Raw genomic sequence first — 17643 nt, forward strand, 5'->3', positions numbered from 1 at the left:
GTAGGCGGCACTAAGACCTTGGACAACCTTCCGCCCAAACAAGGATAGCCGTGCAACCATATGTGGTACAGTTATGGTGTCGAGCCCTTGACTCCTGACCTTCGTCTATGACATTTAGTCGACCATTGACCTCTGAGATTTGATCTGAGGTTACCTTTGGGTTGACCTTTGCCCCACTGAACATCAGATGGGGTGATGTGAAGCCACGTGATGAATAACCATATGTGCAGAAGCTTTTCTCTGAATTCCAGGGTTAACCAACTTAAACCACTGCCAATTTTTGATGCCATGGCACAGAAACTTCTGCAGCCAACTCCACAAGGCTTCCATTTGGTCATATACACTGTGCCATTTCATCGGCAGTTTATGTCCGACAAGGGCGCACTGCATTAGAGTGCAAGGTAGGACACCATAGTCACAAGGCCAACAGCAATGCCCGTACATCATCGCCTTTAGTCTCCTTTGTTTCCAATGAAAACCACAGAGTCACTTGTTCTCTGGCAATCCAGCTTTTTGCAGTCGTTGGTTGGTATTTACTTGCACAATTCAACGAAGAAAAATTCAATCTGAACATGTAGAGCTCCGGTCTGTACTTCATCACATATAATAAAACCCCAAGCCCAGAACGCATTATGTAGTGGTACTTCGCGAATAACAAGGCAAGCGACAACCAGCAGGTTTTGTAACAGGACACTTGACCACGCAGCCAGCAGCAAATGTGCACATTCGGGACTTCCCCTCTTAATTATCCGTCGTGCGTTATGTTGGTATTAACCGTCGTCTGAACAGATGTCCATGATCACCGTTCCGCGAAGAGTAGCGAGCCCAAAAAACTTCCACGGGGCAGTTTATATTTCTAAAAAGAATAAAATATTGAAGTCAGCATTTTTTTTCAGAAGGAGTGTCCTCTGTCAAGCCTAGCAGCCAACGAATGGTCTACGGGCAAAGGTCAGCGAAACGACCAGAAGAAGGTCTTCGGTCGTTCCATCATGTACGTCCTACTCTTCGGAGTAATCGCCATCGTCCTCGTAAGCTCTTCGGTCGCCCTCCTCATGTGGTCCGTTCTCAAGGTAAGCTCGTCCCCCTGTCAAACCGGCGTCAGAGCGGATACCAACGTGGCGTCACACCGCCAGCTGTGAGCAGGATTGCACGCTTGCGTCGATATCAGGCAGCAATAAAAAGGACAAAGTGTTCATTGACTAGGCAGTATAAAAGCAGGTTCGAATACAAGGCCAGTACAACATGGCTAGGCGATTTGGAATAAGTTCAGTTTTTTTCTTCCTTGCTCTTTATGACAGGCTCATGTGGCGTCACGTCTCACGTTTTGTCTTCAGCAATAGTTGCAATGTAGCTATATAATGAACCGGGCGGAGACACAGTAACATAGGCCCGAGAAAGTGGACTTAACTGATTTTCTGCATTGAAAACTTGTATGTAGGGGTTACTGTTTACTCAGTCCTACCGACATCTTCGAGGTCAATCGACGTTACAAACAAGAAACCCGCAGGTAGCCCTAAGTAGCGGAAATAACAGCTGACCGCTGAAAATAATTTTTCCTCTTTCGTCGAGGCAAAGTAAGCAGTGCGAAAAGCCCACAGATATAGTTTCACATATTTCGCATGAAATATTTGCCTGGTATCTGTAATCTCAGTCTTGAGAACATGGTAGTACCTGCATACGGTAACCGGCACGTGTTCTTTGGTGAAGGTGTTCTTGTAAGGTCGAAGAAAACAACTGATAGCCGATTTGCTTAATAAGGCCAACTGCGAATTAGGGGCGCTAAACTTCGATTTTCACTTCGGTTCAGGTGTTCGGATCCACTGCACCAATTACTTGCTACTGGCCTTGCCAACTAACGTGCTCAACATGCTGGAAAGGGGTGTGCTTGAGACTATCAACAATCATATGCGCTTGTTTATCACACATTCAGCACGGTATCTTTTTTCCAGAATTTTTATATTTATCTCACGCTTTAAAGACGATGCACTATAGCAAGAATGCCAAGAATATAGCTTGGCTCTTAACGTTCTCAGCAACAAGTATTGTTTTTAATTGCGGAATCTACACACGTGACACGGAATTTCTCTGCTGCGGACCTTTTGCTTCTTTTCTGCTGGCGTGGTAGAAGTTACGGAAGCCATGCACACGCAGAAAGTTCATATCCACCCCTTCACCATTTCATATGTTTCCTGCTCGCGGCGTAATAATTCCCCTGCCGTTTAGTTTTGGACGATGAGACAACCTACCTGTCTGCATTTCATCTGGTGAAAATAAAAAGGCACCATTTTTGTGCCATTTTGCATTAACACTGCATGCCAACGATTAACTAAATACAGCGAAAGCTCAAATGCACTTTCTGCCTTATAGAAATTATGTTGATGATGATAATTGTTTGTTATTTGGGCGACGATTGCCATAAGTAACGTGTTTGTTATACACGAAGGGGAGTGATACGTGGAATCTTCCCAAATGAGGTTTCGGTAAACGACACATAATAAGGTCGCTTTACACCCGCCGAAATTCATGAAGAGCTCTCGGGGGCCGACTCCCTGTACCATGGTGTGCGCCCTGTTTCCTTCTATTTATACCGCACCTTCTGGGGCCAAGCGGGAGCTTTGCCAGCATCTATTCTTTTCCGAAGCTATGCAAGTTCATTATACCGAGCCGTAAAGAACGTTCACATTCCTGCGCACACTTTTCTAACCTCAAAGTGCTATATGGTCAATTTCTCAACAAGCAACTCTTTTTAAATTCTCTTTTCTACTCTCTTTCACTAGGGCGCCAGAAAAAACAACAAAAAGAATATGTGCTATGCCACTTGGCGATGAGGTCGCGAAGCCAGTTGTGGTCGCCTTCCATAGCCGATAGGATTGATCTAACAATTCATGCAATTTGCGGCGTGTTAAGGCGCCTAAGCAACGCGTTTTGTTCTGTGAAAGAGTAAGAATGCAGCATGTTAATAAAGCATGGCTCGTTCTATACGCTGAGATGCAGCTCCTGTTTTCAGTCCCTCTCTCGACATGAGAAGAACGAAGCTCAAGTTTTTGTTTTAACTAAATTCGAGAAGGGCACTATAATGCTGCATTGAACAACGGTTTTTTAAACAAGCGAAGAGAAGAGCTCGCAACAATCGTTTAGACTAGTAATCTTTAGGAATTTATTAAAGTACAGTTCAAGAGAGCATGCTGCCGGCCTCGTTGGTGCTGCATTATGTGAAGAAGAAAGCGCGAAGTGTTTTGTGTCTTTTTTTCTGTCTCTCATTTAGTTTTTGCGCTCACTCCTTCCTAAGCTATTGAAATACAGGGTTGCCCATTGAAATACAAGCAGGCCTAAATGTTTCCCAAAGCTTATTTCTGTTCTGAATCTTTTTTTCTGCGCAGACCATGTCAACAAACGTCGACTTCGGCCTTCGGAGTAAAGGCGGCGTCGGTGACATTGGCGAGCTTAGGCACTTCGCGGATCCCCACGGTGTCGGTGGCTTGAAGGTCCCGCTTCCACAGGCTCATCAGCAGCTGACCATGGCGTCCCCGAAGTATGCTTCATCGTTAACAGGTCCATCAGCGACAAACCAGACAGAGAGGAGGATGCCGCCGAGGGCCAGGCGGTTGAAGCGCTCAAGAGTCGGGGTAGCCTCCGCCCAGATCCTCAACCCATGTGCAACAGCCAGCTGTCACAACCAGAGTGATTATTTGTTGAACCAGCTGAACTCCTCCGCTAATCCGTGTCATGACCTTTACGACTATGTGTGCAGCAAATACCAGGGTCACCCGGACGGCCGTTACGTTCAGGTGATTTTATAATTACCCATCTTGAAGCAATTAACTTTTTGTCCAGGGGAACAGTGCATGCTATACCTGTTTGTTATTGCTATTTTGTTCCATTCTCAATGACTGCTCTTGTTTCCGATGGCGTTTTGTTAGGCTTTGTTGGTTACCTTTGCATCTATTATATGTTCATCGCCCTGCTTAGTGTTCTTGCTTTAGCCATTATAGCAGCCAAATCAGATTTATTAAGGTGTGAAACTTAGCCGCTCATTTCGAAAGCGACAGTCGCCTAGATGCAGGTCGCACTTCATGTGCACTGTTCGCAAATACTCAGAGATTCACCTAAAAAGCTGTCGCTACACCAGAATTTGGCGAACATTTTGTGGACCAGTTGCTACGCTATATAAAGCAATACTGCAGCTTCAGCTAATTCTCAATTCCCTGCCCAGTTTTTTCTAGGGATAACGCACCATTGCGGCATATAGAGCAATAGAAATCTCCCGCCGCGGCAATGTTCGGTAATAAATGAGGATAACGGCACGTCCAGACATGGGCATTCGGCTTCAAGCGACATCGAAATCCGCCTCTGTGGGTGAGATTACGGCTGAAAACCAGGAGGAACGCGGCTCTGTACGGCCTCAGAATCGTTCAAGATAAAAAGTTGCACATCTACATGCATGCACTTCCTTCGAAGAAAGCGAAAACATCCACTAAACGAGCGAGGCCTTTATAATCTCGTATGGTTACACTTCCGAGAGGAGGCGAGCGTAGCGGGGAGCGCAAGAGAGTTAGGTGGGCGGATGAGGTTAGGAAGTTTGCGGGAGTAAGATGGCCGCAGCTGGCACAGGACAGGGTTAATAGGAGGGATATGGGAGAGGCCTTTGCCCTGCAGTGAGCGCAGTCAGGCTGATGGTGATAATGGCTACACTGCAGACTCCTGGCTGCAAAATGTATGTATTTGAAAGGCCTCTGTCACATGTTAGACATACTGAATGCGGTGTCATTGGTTAACAGGGGGTCTTATGTTCAGCACAGTAAGACTGGATGTGGGGACGGTTAGAGCAATTGTCATTTCACATAATTTTCAACCCAAAAGCCGCTACTTTCCATCATGGCCGGGCCCCAGAGAGCGCAGTACTCGTCAACGCATGTCAGCAATTTCTCCGCACTGCTTAAATTTGGGTCAGTGAACTCAGTGCACTTCCAAGGTGTGGTGAGGTACAGGAGGATTACTGCTGGACTGCAAAAGAGTTACTCACCTGCAGGCAAAAACTACACGTGAACCAGAAGGAGATTACGCAGTTTACTAAAAACACTTATTCTGGCGTACATCATTTCCGGGTTCACAATGCTTACCCAACAGACTGCATTAGTTTTTCAACTATGGATCGAAGACCAACGGACCAGGGTTCCTTTTCTGCCTTCAAAAATAATTTCGTCCCATATTTCTGATCATTCCCCGCTTTAAATATTTGAACTGCTTGATACATACGTAGATTGGTATTGGTGGTTTGAAAGGGAAATATGTTGGCTAGTCTAGTTGGTAAAATCAGTGTTATCTGTAGGATACGTTCGCCAGGCCCCAAGGGCACCGAGTCGCGTGCCTGGGTGACCGAGTCACTCCTTCTGGACCTTTCGCCATTCAGAAATCCTACACTTAAAATCTTCTTGAGCCGAATTTTTTTTCCAACCCTGAAGTGGTTTTAGCACCCAGCTTCCAGAAATTCAGGCCAAAGTGTTCAGAAAAGCTTGCCGAAACAGGAACCGAACGTAAAGCTGTCATTATCCAAGCACTTCCAAGCTCATCATAGAGATTGCTACACTCGAATTCAAAGCGGGGCTCGAACCATTCCGGTGCAAACAGTGCTGCTTCATATTTCCGATGTCTGAGACTAGTCTGCAATTTAATGCTCTGCATTCTATTCTAACTCGAAGCCTCTCGCGCTATTCGTTGAAAACTGTCTTCCTCGTCATCCTTCACCCGTTCGTTCCGCGCTTTCAAATGCTCGGGGCCATAATCGCTCCCAGCATGGCCGTGTAATTGAGTCGGTTTAGCCAAAAGATAGACTCGACTGTGTCGCCAATCACCGCTTTACGGAGCCGCACATGAAGGTGAGAAGGCGGCCGAACACGCCGGTAAAGCCAATGAAGGCAAGGCGAGTGCTGAGGCGCGCAAAACCGCGAAAGCAGCGAGGGACGCTGAGTGCACTGTCCATCACAAAACGCTGACGCTGCTGTACACGGCGGCACCTAAAACCCCAAAAGTTGCAGAAGAAGCCTAGCACACTATCCACATAAGAGATACGGCTGATGGCGGAGGCTCTTCAAACAACAAGAGAGATGTGAGAGTGAGTTCACGCTGCCAAACTCAAAGAACAGAAGCGGGCCCTGCTCAGCAGTTGAAAGCCCGAGTCACTCTGGCTTACACTGGTGTGGCTGCCACCAACTATGAGCTGTCCTAGAATGTGCAACGCCTTTCGGACCATGCATTTCAGCTTACGCCTGCTCTCAATGACAAGATAGATTGCTTTTTTTTTAGGAGGTTCCCCACGTTCCTCGTTGTTATGTGTTGACCCTCACAATGAGATTACATACTCCTATGATATATGATTCATGTATGTTTTTTGTATAAAGAAAACTTCCGACCCATTCGGCAGTCAAACGCGTATACGTACTTCAAAGACAACACTCAACGTACTTCACTAACGCGCTAAGTTTTAGGAAAAAGCATCTTTAAAAGGTGATTCATTGCTGACAGTTTCATTATTTAGCCATCTTGGTACTTATCTTGTACGCCTGCGCATTTAAAAGATTTCAAAATGGAGCTTACTTGAATATTTCAGTCTTGTTATCCATGTACGCAGGCCGAAAATGACCTACGAAGCGCCACAATTGCTGCCCTCGCCGCTGAAGTTGTGCCGGCCAACGGCCAAACTGCCTGGCAGAAAGCCGCGGGACTCTTCCAGGTCTGCCTTTTGATGGCTGAGTCATCCAGCGACAAGGTTAGTCTCGGAAAATATAACAAGGTCGCTGACCTTGGCGGATATATTCGGCGTCTCGCAATGGGCGGTAATGAGCAGGGGTATTTAGGCGAGGCGCTTCTTGATAGAACAAAGTAAAAGATAATCAAGTTTTTCCTTGGAGAACCTCTTTCCCAGAAAAGACTGCCGGCAACTTCAGACCCCTCGCCTGTTCGGCTCTTTTCAGCCGTCCAATCGACCACCTGGGGTTCTTTAACGCGCACTGACATCAGCCTCACATAGGAAGCTTTGCGTTTAGATTCCATAGAAGATGCATTAAATGCCGCAAATGCAGAGACGTAGTACTCAACTAAGGGGCGGGAAGTAGGATGCTGATGAAAAAAACTAGAAACTGGGGGGACGCTGAAGCTTCGCCTTTAAGAGCAGACCGCGATAGCGTTATTGGGCCCGTTCGGATCGGCTACTCATACACCACTCAAGGGGATGCGCCACTGCTCCGGCAGGTGGCTGGGAGAGAGACTTTATAAATAGAAGAGGTCTACCTGGTTGTTGGCCTGACATGCTACTCCAAGCCACCACAGGGGCTAGTGCGACCCAGGTTGCTTTGCCCGCGCTCTGGTAAGGCTCCCTTTCGGTCGGTTTAAGCGGTGGCAACCTGTCACCTGCCGACCTGCCAGGTGGCACCTGGAAGGTGGCAACTATTTTTAGTTGGTTTTTCTCTCCCTGCCAATGACGTGGGTTCTAACCCGACCATGGCGGCCGCCTTTCGATGGAGGCGAAACGCAAAAGGCACCCGTGTGCTGTGCGATGTTAGTGCACGTTAAAGATTCCTATGTGGTCGAAATCGTTCCGGAGGCCTTCACTACGGCAAATTTCTTTCTTCGCTCAGTCCCTCCTTTATCCCCTAAAACAACCATTTTTTATTCTTGTCTGTGATGGTCGAAACATTTGTTCTCTGTCGTTACGAAAATTTCGCTGGGGTTTTCAAAACCAAGAATCACAAATATGATTTATAAAACCCTCGTCTGAGAAAAATGCAAAGTTGGCAGCACTACTGAAGGGGTGCATGAAAACGAGAAACCGTATCCTAACACCACGAGTCAGTTCAGGTTTTTTTTCACGTCTGTGGCATAAATTAAGCAAATAACGATTTAAAAATCAATTATTCCCTTTGTAAAAAAAAACCATGTGTAAAACTGGCCGTAAGCCGCTTTCACAATCCCTTTCCACCTGTGCTCGAATCAGTACAGACTCACTTCGATGCAGTCGGACTTTAAGCACCGCTATGCTGGAAGGAACACTGAAGATGCACAATAGTGTAGACGCGAACGCTGGTCTTCCAAGAGCCCCATTCGGTTCTTGCAATACGGAATTTTCTTCAGTCTGTTATCACAGAGTCACTCTTTTTATCTATTTCTCAAGTAATGGAATAAAGAGCAATTCTCTGAAGCATACGTATATTCTGACATCTATACGTCTATTCATGTCTAACGATCATTTACAAACGGCAAGAAAATGTTTCAGTGTTTACGTTAATGTAGCAGCTTTGAGGAGCTCTGTCCTCAAATGTGGACGCTGATAAAATGTTCTATATGGCTTCACTTCCGCTCTTGATCTAATGGTTGTGATTTAGGAAAAAAAATGTATCTCTCAGCTGATCCTACTGGCTCCTTGAAGAGTTTAAAAAGAATTTGAATATAAATTTAATTGAATTTGATTAAAATTTGAGCACAATTAGAATTTAATTGAAATATATTTCGCATTAGTCGAACGTATTATCCTTAAGCGCCCCCACTAATACTTAAATTATCCGCTTATTTGTAAAATACAAAGTATGAACCTTTGCGGGCTAACACTGCCGCAAATTTTCTTCCCACTACCAACGTGCTGCCTGCCGCTACTGTCATTGCCGCTCTTTTAAGACACGTCTGCAGATATCGGATAACTACAGGATCAGATCTGATCTAAGCACATACATTTAGCATAGCGTGTAGCACCCCCGCTATCGCTAACCACATGTGTATAGCGCGCAGTCAGTACTCATGCATAAACCGCCATTAAGGCGCCAGATGGCGCCAGAAGCCGGCCATTTGCGGACACAGCTGTCACGCCCGGGCATTCTGCGCATGCGCAGTGGCAGCGCGCTGCGAGGTAGCGGCGCCTCTACGTTTTATGCTAAACGTGTGTAGTAAGACGAAATATCAGCAGGAGCAATGTACAACACGAGGCTCTTAGGTATACTGTGAGTGGTCAGTGCTTCCAAGTATTCATTGTCAAGCTGCTGACTTCCGGGCTAACCATCACACATTCCGAACGTTCGCAGCTTGAAGATTTGAAGTCGTGGATGGTTTCGCTGAACCTGGACCTGCTCAATTTGGCTACCATTCCGTTGGTCGACCCTGTGGACATGATGGTGCGCCTGGCGATCGACATCGGCGTTGCCCCTGTCTTTGACTTCTGGTTCTTCGACGACACCTTCCACGAAAGAAAACGGGCCATGAAGGTGGGCGTGTAGCCGTGGTCTTCATTCAGTCCTATGCGCCTTTCTGTGGAGCACCCCGCCAATGACCGTGCTGACAAAGAGGATTCTACTGGAGCGTATTTCGAGTCCACTCTGCTTAAATCGCTCACTTCCCACTGCGAGAGTTTCTTAACAAATTTCCACACGTCAAGGAGAGCAGACGCATGCAATTGTCTGCGACGAATACTTGAACTGGTGTACAGTAAAGTTCTGATCGGACTGCATGAATTTATTATGATGCAAATTGTACATATTAATGACTCATATTTTTCTAGCGCTTAGTGAACACAAGGGACAAGAACACAAATAGCGTACGTCCTGTGTATTTGTGTTCTTGTCCCTTGTGTTCACTAAGCGCTAGAAAATATGAGTTCAAACAATATCCAACTAGCCCAAGTTTCTGCCTTACTAAATATTAATGACGCAATCAAACAGAGAGCTAGTACATCACTCCCTTGAGGCGCAGCTGCACCCCTCGTCGTTTTCCCTTTCCTATTCATTTACACGCTACGCATCTCACGCTTGGAAAGCCAATCTGCTCGCATGAGTCGACCAGCGCGCCGGCGCACTAATAGCTCACTCCTCTCTCAGGCCGCTGCGGTCCTCGTAATCTTCTCTCTCTCATATCTCTGTTTCGCGCTATAGCCCTCCTTTAAAAGCGAGAGCGTTAGAAACCCCTGTCAGAAAAAATCGTGTGGTGTCGGCCTTGGCGACCGTTTGAAGCTTCGCAGCCAAATATGGGCATTAATCTATTAACGCTATCGCGTCATACACTTAAGGCGGAGCCTAAATATTCCCTCTATTTTTTTATTCTTCCCCTCTCTCCTTAGCTGTAGCCTGAACTTCATCGCCGGAGCAATTGTTTTGGCAGTATGAGACTACTAGAGCAGTCGTAGTAACTCAGGATGGTATGCTGATGTCGGCTTGTAGGCCTGACTCTAATACTGTTTCTTCCCTCAAGGACGTTTAAATATGCCTCGAAGTTAACGTTTTTATTTTATTCAGGAACACCAATGAAAATGCAGTGGCCTGTGAAAGCCTTAGTGCATTTCAGAGCTTGATGGGCGCTCGTGGGTCACTGCACCTGCTCAAATGAACAAAGTGCACAGAAGGACAAGAATGGAAGCAGTTTCGCCTGGCATATCCCCATCCTGAGCGAATGAAAAAAGAATTAGTTTAGGAGCAGGGTTAACTTCAAAGACGAGACAGCAGAGCAGCCGGGTAACATTTCACACGGTGCTGCAACAATCTGATCCCATGACCGGCCGCCATATTGAAATCTCGGACGGACAAAAAACTTTCGGCTGCGAGTAGTAAGAGCTAACACTCTTTAAAAAAAATGCTCATGGGAACTCGATTACCATTATCAGAGCACACCCGTATTTCACAATCACAAATAAAAGGAAAGACGGTAAAATCACTCAGCCATCCGCGATCTGACACTGTTCAGCACCGCACGCGAGCTGTCTGTCGCCGTGTCGGGTGTTTCACATAAGATGCTCTCCAATTTTAGAGCGCTGCTCTTAAGCGCACTTTCCCAGCACCAGTTACGTGCCTCGCTGTCATTGGCGTAACCGAGAGCGGAGCGCAGTGGAGCGCGAGGAGCATCCTCAAGTAGGAGGGTACGGTGGTCGCGTGAAGGCAGGTTGCTGGGCGGCGGCCAGGGGTACCTCATGTTGCCTCAACTACAATTTTATACGACCATATATCGAGCCGCTGTAGTTGGAAATGTAAGCAGGATAATTTGTAATTCCCGTACTAATTAACACATCCTATTCATTTTATAACGTATGCGACAGTCATTGCCACAACAGCTACGCAACAATCATCTTAATTCAACTGGCTTGTTTTTTTTTAATCTTCTTCCTGTGTTCCCGCAAACAGCCTGTATGCATACGTACGACAACGTACTGTGCATACAATGGCCAAGAACGAATACGACATAGATTCTCCGAATGCAGCTACCTAAGATCCCTTTCAAATATTTCTTTAGGCAGTCTACAGACTTTCTCTACACTTCTGTCTATAAAGTCCATAGAGTGTCTATGCACAAATGCTAGAGAAGAGTCTATATATGCAATACAAATCCTATAGACAGTATATCGACAATCTATGGATTTATGACCCTAATATTCAGTAAACTTTTCTATAGGCAATATACAGAATATGACTGCACAAAAAGAAATATCTATAGGAATAAAGTTTATAGTAAATATATAGACTATACTTTTTTAAGGAATATAGCTCTATTTCTCTAGTGGATAAGGCGAAGAAACAAGTGGCCAGCGTTTTTTTTTGTTTATTCTGCTTCTTATCCTGAGTGTAGTTCAAGATCAGCGACTTCCAGGAAGCGTGGCACAAGAAAAGGGAAGAATTGAAGAAACAGTCGCCCGACAAGCTGAGTGAATACTTCTCCGACCAGCTGCGCCTGTATCCTGGCTACGACGCGCAGAAGAGTGCCGACTTCGCTACGAAATTACGCACTTTCGACGAAGCACGTAAGCGTTCATTCCCACTTTCCTTTCCGACATGTCATGCTGCGAGCTGTCACAGCATCCGAGTTTCGTGGAGGAGTGATTGCAGAACTCATGTTTACCGATAATAATAATAATAATAATAATAATAATAATAATAATAATAATAATAATAATAGTAATAGTAATAATAATAATAATAATAATAATAATAATAATAACAATAATAATAATAATAATAATAATAATAATATAATAATAATAATAATAATAATAATAATAATGTGAGGCTGTGGACCAAGCGAGCTCTTTAGTCCCGCTGGCAAAAAATATGGCGGCCGCTCCTCAAAAGACGAAGATGCGAGATGATGATGAATATTCACAGATGAAGACGAGGGTCACGCACTGTGCTCACACTTTCTCCCCCTATGGGCGAAAGCGACCGTCCCGGGCGCACGTTAGAGGAAAGTAGGGCGACGGGTGAAGGGCTTTAAGCGCGACACATGAACAATCTCTTCACCGCGACAACGCCGGTCATGGGCAGGATGGACGGGAGCAACGCGATAGTTCACGGGGGACGTTTGTTCGAGTACAGTGTACGGACCAATAAAGCGGCTGAGAAATTTTTCGCACAATCCGGGACTACGCACAGGAGTCCGCAGCAACACTTCATCACCAGGGAAGAAACGCACTCCACGGTGTTTGAAGTCATAGGTTGTTTTCCGGGAGACTTGGCAGGCGTCAGTGTTCAGGCGGGCAGTGGTGCGACAGTAGGCAAGACGGGAAGCAAATTCGTCATAGGAAAGGCCGGAAGAGGTTGTGGGGGCAGAGAAGAAAGATGCTTCGAGAGTGAAGGTAGGGGGCGACCGAACACAAGGAAAAACGGGGAGAAACTGGTTGTTCGTTGCACGGCAGTATTGTAGGCAAAGGTTACAAAGGGGAGCATGGCGTCCCAGTTGGTGTGGGTGGGCTGAATGTACATAGACAGCATATCTGACAGAGTGCGGTGAAACCGTTCGGTGAGCCCATTGGTCTGGGGGTGATAGGCTGAAATTGTTTTATGGGCGGTCCGGGAAGCATGAAGAACTTCGGCAAGGATTCTGGAGAGGAATGACTTGCCGCGGTCACTGATAAGGACACGTGGGGCTCCACGGCGCAGAAGAATGGCGTTGAGGAAGAAATGGGCGATTTCGGAGGCAGAGCCAGACAGAACGGGGGCTGTTTCAGCGTACCGTGTTAAGTGATCGACGGCTGTGACGATCCAGCGGTTGCCCGATGAGGTTAGTGGCCAGGGACCGTACAGGTCGATACCAACGACTTCGAAGGGTGAGAAAGGAGAGTGAAGAGGTTGTAGAAGGCCAGCAGGAGGAGACGTGGAGCGTTTGCGGCGTTGGCAAGGGATGCAAGATGCAATATATTTGGCGACAGAGGTGGAGAGGCCAGTCCAAAAGAAAAGGCGCTTTATACGGTCATATGTTTTCTGGAATCCTAAGTGGCCGGCCACAGGGTTGTCATGAAGCGCCTGCAAAACCTCACGGCGAAGAGAATGGGGAATGCAGGCACCCATGCGTGACCAGGGGGCTATGATTGTGCCAAAGAAGGGTGCCGTCAACCAGCTTGAAACAGTTGAGTTGGCGTCGGAGGCGGGCATTTGGAGGCCGCATAGCACCACTCAGGCGTTCAATGAGAGTCCGGCAGTAAGGGTCGGCCCCCTGTGCTGAAGCGAGATCGCCGAGAGCGGGAGCGGGCACCAGATCAATGGCTGCGGCCGTCGAGGCCTGGGTAGCGATGGAATCAGTATTTGGGAGTGATGAAGCAACAGGAGGAGAGCACAGAGGTTCTGCGGAGGTGAGGGGGCAATGAGAGAGCGCATCGGCGTCTTTGTGTTTTTTTTTCCCGATTTGTAGGTGACTGTGAAATCATACTCCTGGAGGCAGAGAATCCAGCGGCCGAGGCGTCCAGACAAGTTCTTCTGTGACAAAAACCAGCACAGCGCATGATGGTCAGTTACAATGGTGAACTGGCGACCGTACAAATAGGGACGAAATTTCTGAACGCCCCAGACAACTGCAAGACACTCTTGTTCAGTGATCGTGTAGTTCTGCTCCGCTGCAGTCAGGGTACGACTTGCGTAAGCAATCACGCGCTCAGTCGAAGATTGCTGGCGCTGCAGAAGAACGGCACCAATGCCGTGTCCACTGGCGTCAGTGTGCAAAATCGTTGAAGCGCTGTCATCAAAATGAGCCAGTATCGGATCAGATGTGAGAACCTGCTTTAGAGAAGTAAAGGCGGCCTCGCAGGCCTCAGAACAAACGAAGGGCGTGCTGACTCCAATAAGCTGATGCAAAGGTGCGGCGATGGATGCGAAACCTCGGATGAAACGACGAAAGTATGAGGCGAGTCCTAGAAAACTACGCAGGTCTTTAATCCGTGTGGGGCGGGGAAAATGCAGTACTGCTGCAACTTTATCATGATCTGATTTTATGCCTCTGCGACTAACGACGTGTCCGAGAACTTTGATAGAAGTGGAAGCAAAGCAACACTTCTTTGTGTTTAACTGAAGTCCGGCCACGGAAAGAGCACTTAGAACTTCATCGAGGCGGGCGAGGTGCTCAGAAAAAGTGGAGGAGAAAATTACGATGTCGTCCAGGTAGCAGAGGCAAGTTTTCCATTTCAACCCGCGGAGTACGGTGTCAATCATGCGTTCGAACGTGGCCGGAGCATTGCAGAAGCCGAACGGCATAACGTTAAATTCATATAAGCCATCTGGCGTGGCGAAATCTGTCTTCTCTTTGTCCTCTTCATGCATGGGGATTTGCCAGTAGTCGGATCGGAGGTCAAGACTAGAGAAAAATTGAGCACCTTGGAGACAGTCGAGGGCGTCGTCAATCCGAGGAAGTGGATAAACATTCTTTCGAGTGATCTTATTGAGGGCGCGATAGTCGATACAAAAGCGTACGGAACCATCCTTCTTTTGTACCAGCACGACTGGTGAGGACCAAGGACTTGAAGAAGGTCGTATGATGCGGCGCTTGAGCATGTCGGTGACATTATCTTGAATAATTTTTCGTTCACTAGAAGACACACGATACGGGCGGCGGCGAATGCTGCGCGAATCGGCAGTGTGGATGCGATGCGTAGCCGCCGATGTTTGGCCCAAAATTTTAGACTGGGTATCGAAAGAAGCGGCATGTATGTTCAAGAGGGCAAACAATTCTGCTTTTTGAGCAGGCGTGAGATCGTCGCTGATAGTAGCTGAAATAGCTGCCGGAGAAGAAGGATGGGACGAAATGGCGAAGCCGGATGATGGCGAGGAAAGAACGGTGACAGGTTGAATGGTAGATACAGGAGTCACTTTAGTACCAGCGCGCAGAAGAATGGGCTCCGACGTAGTATTGAGCGCAGTCAGAAGGGCAGTCCCATTGACGAAGCGAAGAAGGGATGCGACGAGGAGAATGCCCCTGGAGAGAAGACGGGGCACGGCTGTGGCGAAAACGTCCCCAGCATGTACGTAAGCAGAAGCAACTGAGATGACATCTTCGGAGCCGGTATAAAGCACATGGTCCGCGGTGTTGATCAAGTGATGGGATGGAATTGCAGGAGCGTCAGGAGGGTCGGAGTCAGCAACTTCCAGAGTAGGAGGGCAACATGTAATGACAGCTTGCGCGGAGTGGAGGAAATCACAGCCGAGGATGAGAGGGTGAGCACAGGATGGAAGTACAGCGAACTCGATGTGGTGCAGGATGCCGTTGATAAGGACGCGTGCTGTACACAGACCAAAAGGATGCATGGATTCTTCATTAGCAGCACGGAGAGAAAGACCGCAGTAAGGAGTGCGCACTTTACAAAGATGGGAACACAAAGCAGAACTTATGACGGAAACAGCGGCGCCGGTGTCAATCAATGCGTCTACAATGCTGCCTTCAACATTAACAGCTAACAAGTTCGACGGCAGCGTAGGAGGAATTGAAGGGTGGGCGAGTGGTGCAGCTTTACCTCCGGAAACTGCACAATTTAGTTTTCCGTATTGCGACCAGGTGCCTGAGAGGCTGGACGTAGAGGCGATGAAGAGCGCCGGAACGGTGACGGGGAGCGGCGGCGCGACGAGCGGACAATCGGCGAGCGGTCGGGAGAGGTCGATGAAGAAATGAAGCGGGGAGAATCGTTGGGGTGAAACGTTGGCCGGTAAGGAAACGATGAGTATGTGTCGTCGTGATGAGGAGTATTGGAGGCAAAAGTAGGGCGGTAACCACGCGATGAGTAGGTTTCATCGTTGCGAACGGTACCAAACTGGTTACGCGACAAACGCGGGCAACATGTCTACGAATTCCGCAGTAGTAGCAGATAGGGCGAGGCGAAGGCGGCCGCCAAACCGCTGGGTACATTGCGGGCCGTTGGGATAAGGAGGCGAAAGTCGGCTGTACGGGCGGCGAATGTGAGGCATAGACGGGAGGAGCAGGAGACGCAGCGACCTGGGCATACGTGGGCGCACAAAGAGGCACAGATGGTTCGGACGCCGCGGGACGAGTGACGGAAGCGAGCTCGTCCCTGATTAGATCACGCAATGGCGAGGTCGGAGGCCGGTGCTGATGGGAATCCAGCGGCGGTAAGGTGGAGCCGTGCAGCTCCTCGCGGATTATGGAGCGGATGAGAGAGCGCAAGTCCACATCAGTTGAAAGGCGGGGGTCCCAGGCGTCTTGCAAGCGGAGGGATTCCAGGTCGTCAAGACGGTGACATGTGGTGCGGATATCGTTGACTGAGGTAGGGTTTTGGCCAGCCAGCGTGGTAAAAGCAAAGGAGCCGATGCCTTTAAGAATGTGACGGACCCGATCGTACTCGGACATGGCACTGTTGACACGTCGACACAGGACGTGTAAGACGTGTAAGATTCGCCGGGCAGCTGGGCACGCGCATCTAACTTTTGTTTGTAGATGGCCGGACTGGCACCAACAGTGTCAAAAATTTGCCGAAGCTGCGATGTAAAGTGGGTCCAGTCCGGGATGGTATCTTTATGGTTGACGAACCAAGTCTTAGCCACAGCGGTTAAATAGAATGGCACGTGGAGAAGCTTCATGGCAGAGTCCCAGTGATTGTAGGCACTGACCTGATTGTACTGATCGAGCCAGTCCTCGACGTCATCACCACGGAGACCCGCAAATGTAGGAGGCTCGCGCTGAAGGGTCGTGACGGTCCATGTCGGGTGTCCAGGTGACAGGAGCAGCGGGGGCGTTGGAGTCAGGGTTGCGGGCGGAGGGATCAGCAGGTAGGGATAGCACACCTGCTGAGGCACCGGCAAGGCCTGCGGATGTTGGTCGACGGTTTCCATCTTCGGAGATGGTCCGACCAGGTGACGACCGGAACGGAGCTGCAGTGTGGCGACGGAGAGGACGCGGGATCTAGAGCAGCCTCCACCACTTGTGAGACTGTGGACCAAGCGAGCTCTTTATTCCCGCTGGCAAATATGGCGGCCACTCCTCAAAAGACGAAGATGCGAGATGATGATGAATATTCACAGATGAAGACGAGGGTCACGCACTGTGCTCACAATAATAATAATAATAATAATAATAATAATAATAATAATAATAATAATAATAATAATAATAATAATAATAATATTAATAATAATAATAATATAATGCCTTTATTTTTCATTACAGGGAGGAGAGAGGCAGAGAGAAAAAGCTAGGATGGTACCTTGACGTAGTTTTTTCAGTAAGCCGCTAGAACAAACTAAACACACAAAGAACCGGACACAGAGCACAGCTTTGAAATCACAAGTAAATTTTTATTGGATAAATTCAGACGATGCATGATGTTGGAGGGTACCACGGCAAAACAATAGCCGCAACAGCCAGGATCATAATATGGCCAAGCTAACAAAACCATGGTTAGGCGTTAAA

At 47.8% G+C, this 17643-nt stretch overlaps 1 protein-coding gene across 1 annotated transcript in view; it reads left to right on the forward strand.

The window, feature by feature from the left end:
• The first annotated feature begins 3389 nt into the window (after positions 1–3389).
• LOC144106904 (neprilysin-1-like) overlaps positions 3390–17643 on the forward strand; it is a 35489-nt gene continuing 21235 nt past the window's right edge. Inside the window, exons 1-4 of the mRNA XM_077639862.1 lie at positions 3390–3788; positions 6629–6766; positions 9069–9248; positions 11593–11764. Of these exons, the coding sequence (XP_077495988.1) occupies positions 3519–3788; positions 6629–6766; positions 9069–9248; positions 11593–11764 (760 nt within the window). The 5' untranslated portion in view covers positions 3390–3518. The remainder of the gene's footprint in view (positions 3789–6628; positions 6767–9068; positions 9249–11592; positions 11765–17643) is intronic.

The sequence above is a fragment of the Amblyomma americanum genome, chromosome 10 (assembly GCF_052857255.1).
Source record: "Amblyomma americanum isolate KBUSLIRL-KWMA chromosome 10, ASM5285725v1, whole genome shotgun sequence".
NCBI classification, from domain to species: domain Eukaryota; kingdom Metazoa; phylum Arthropoda; class Arachnida; order Ixodida; family Ixodidae; genus Amblyomma; species Amblyomma americanum.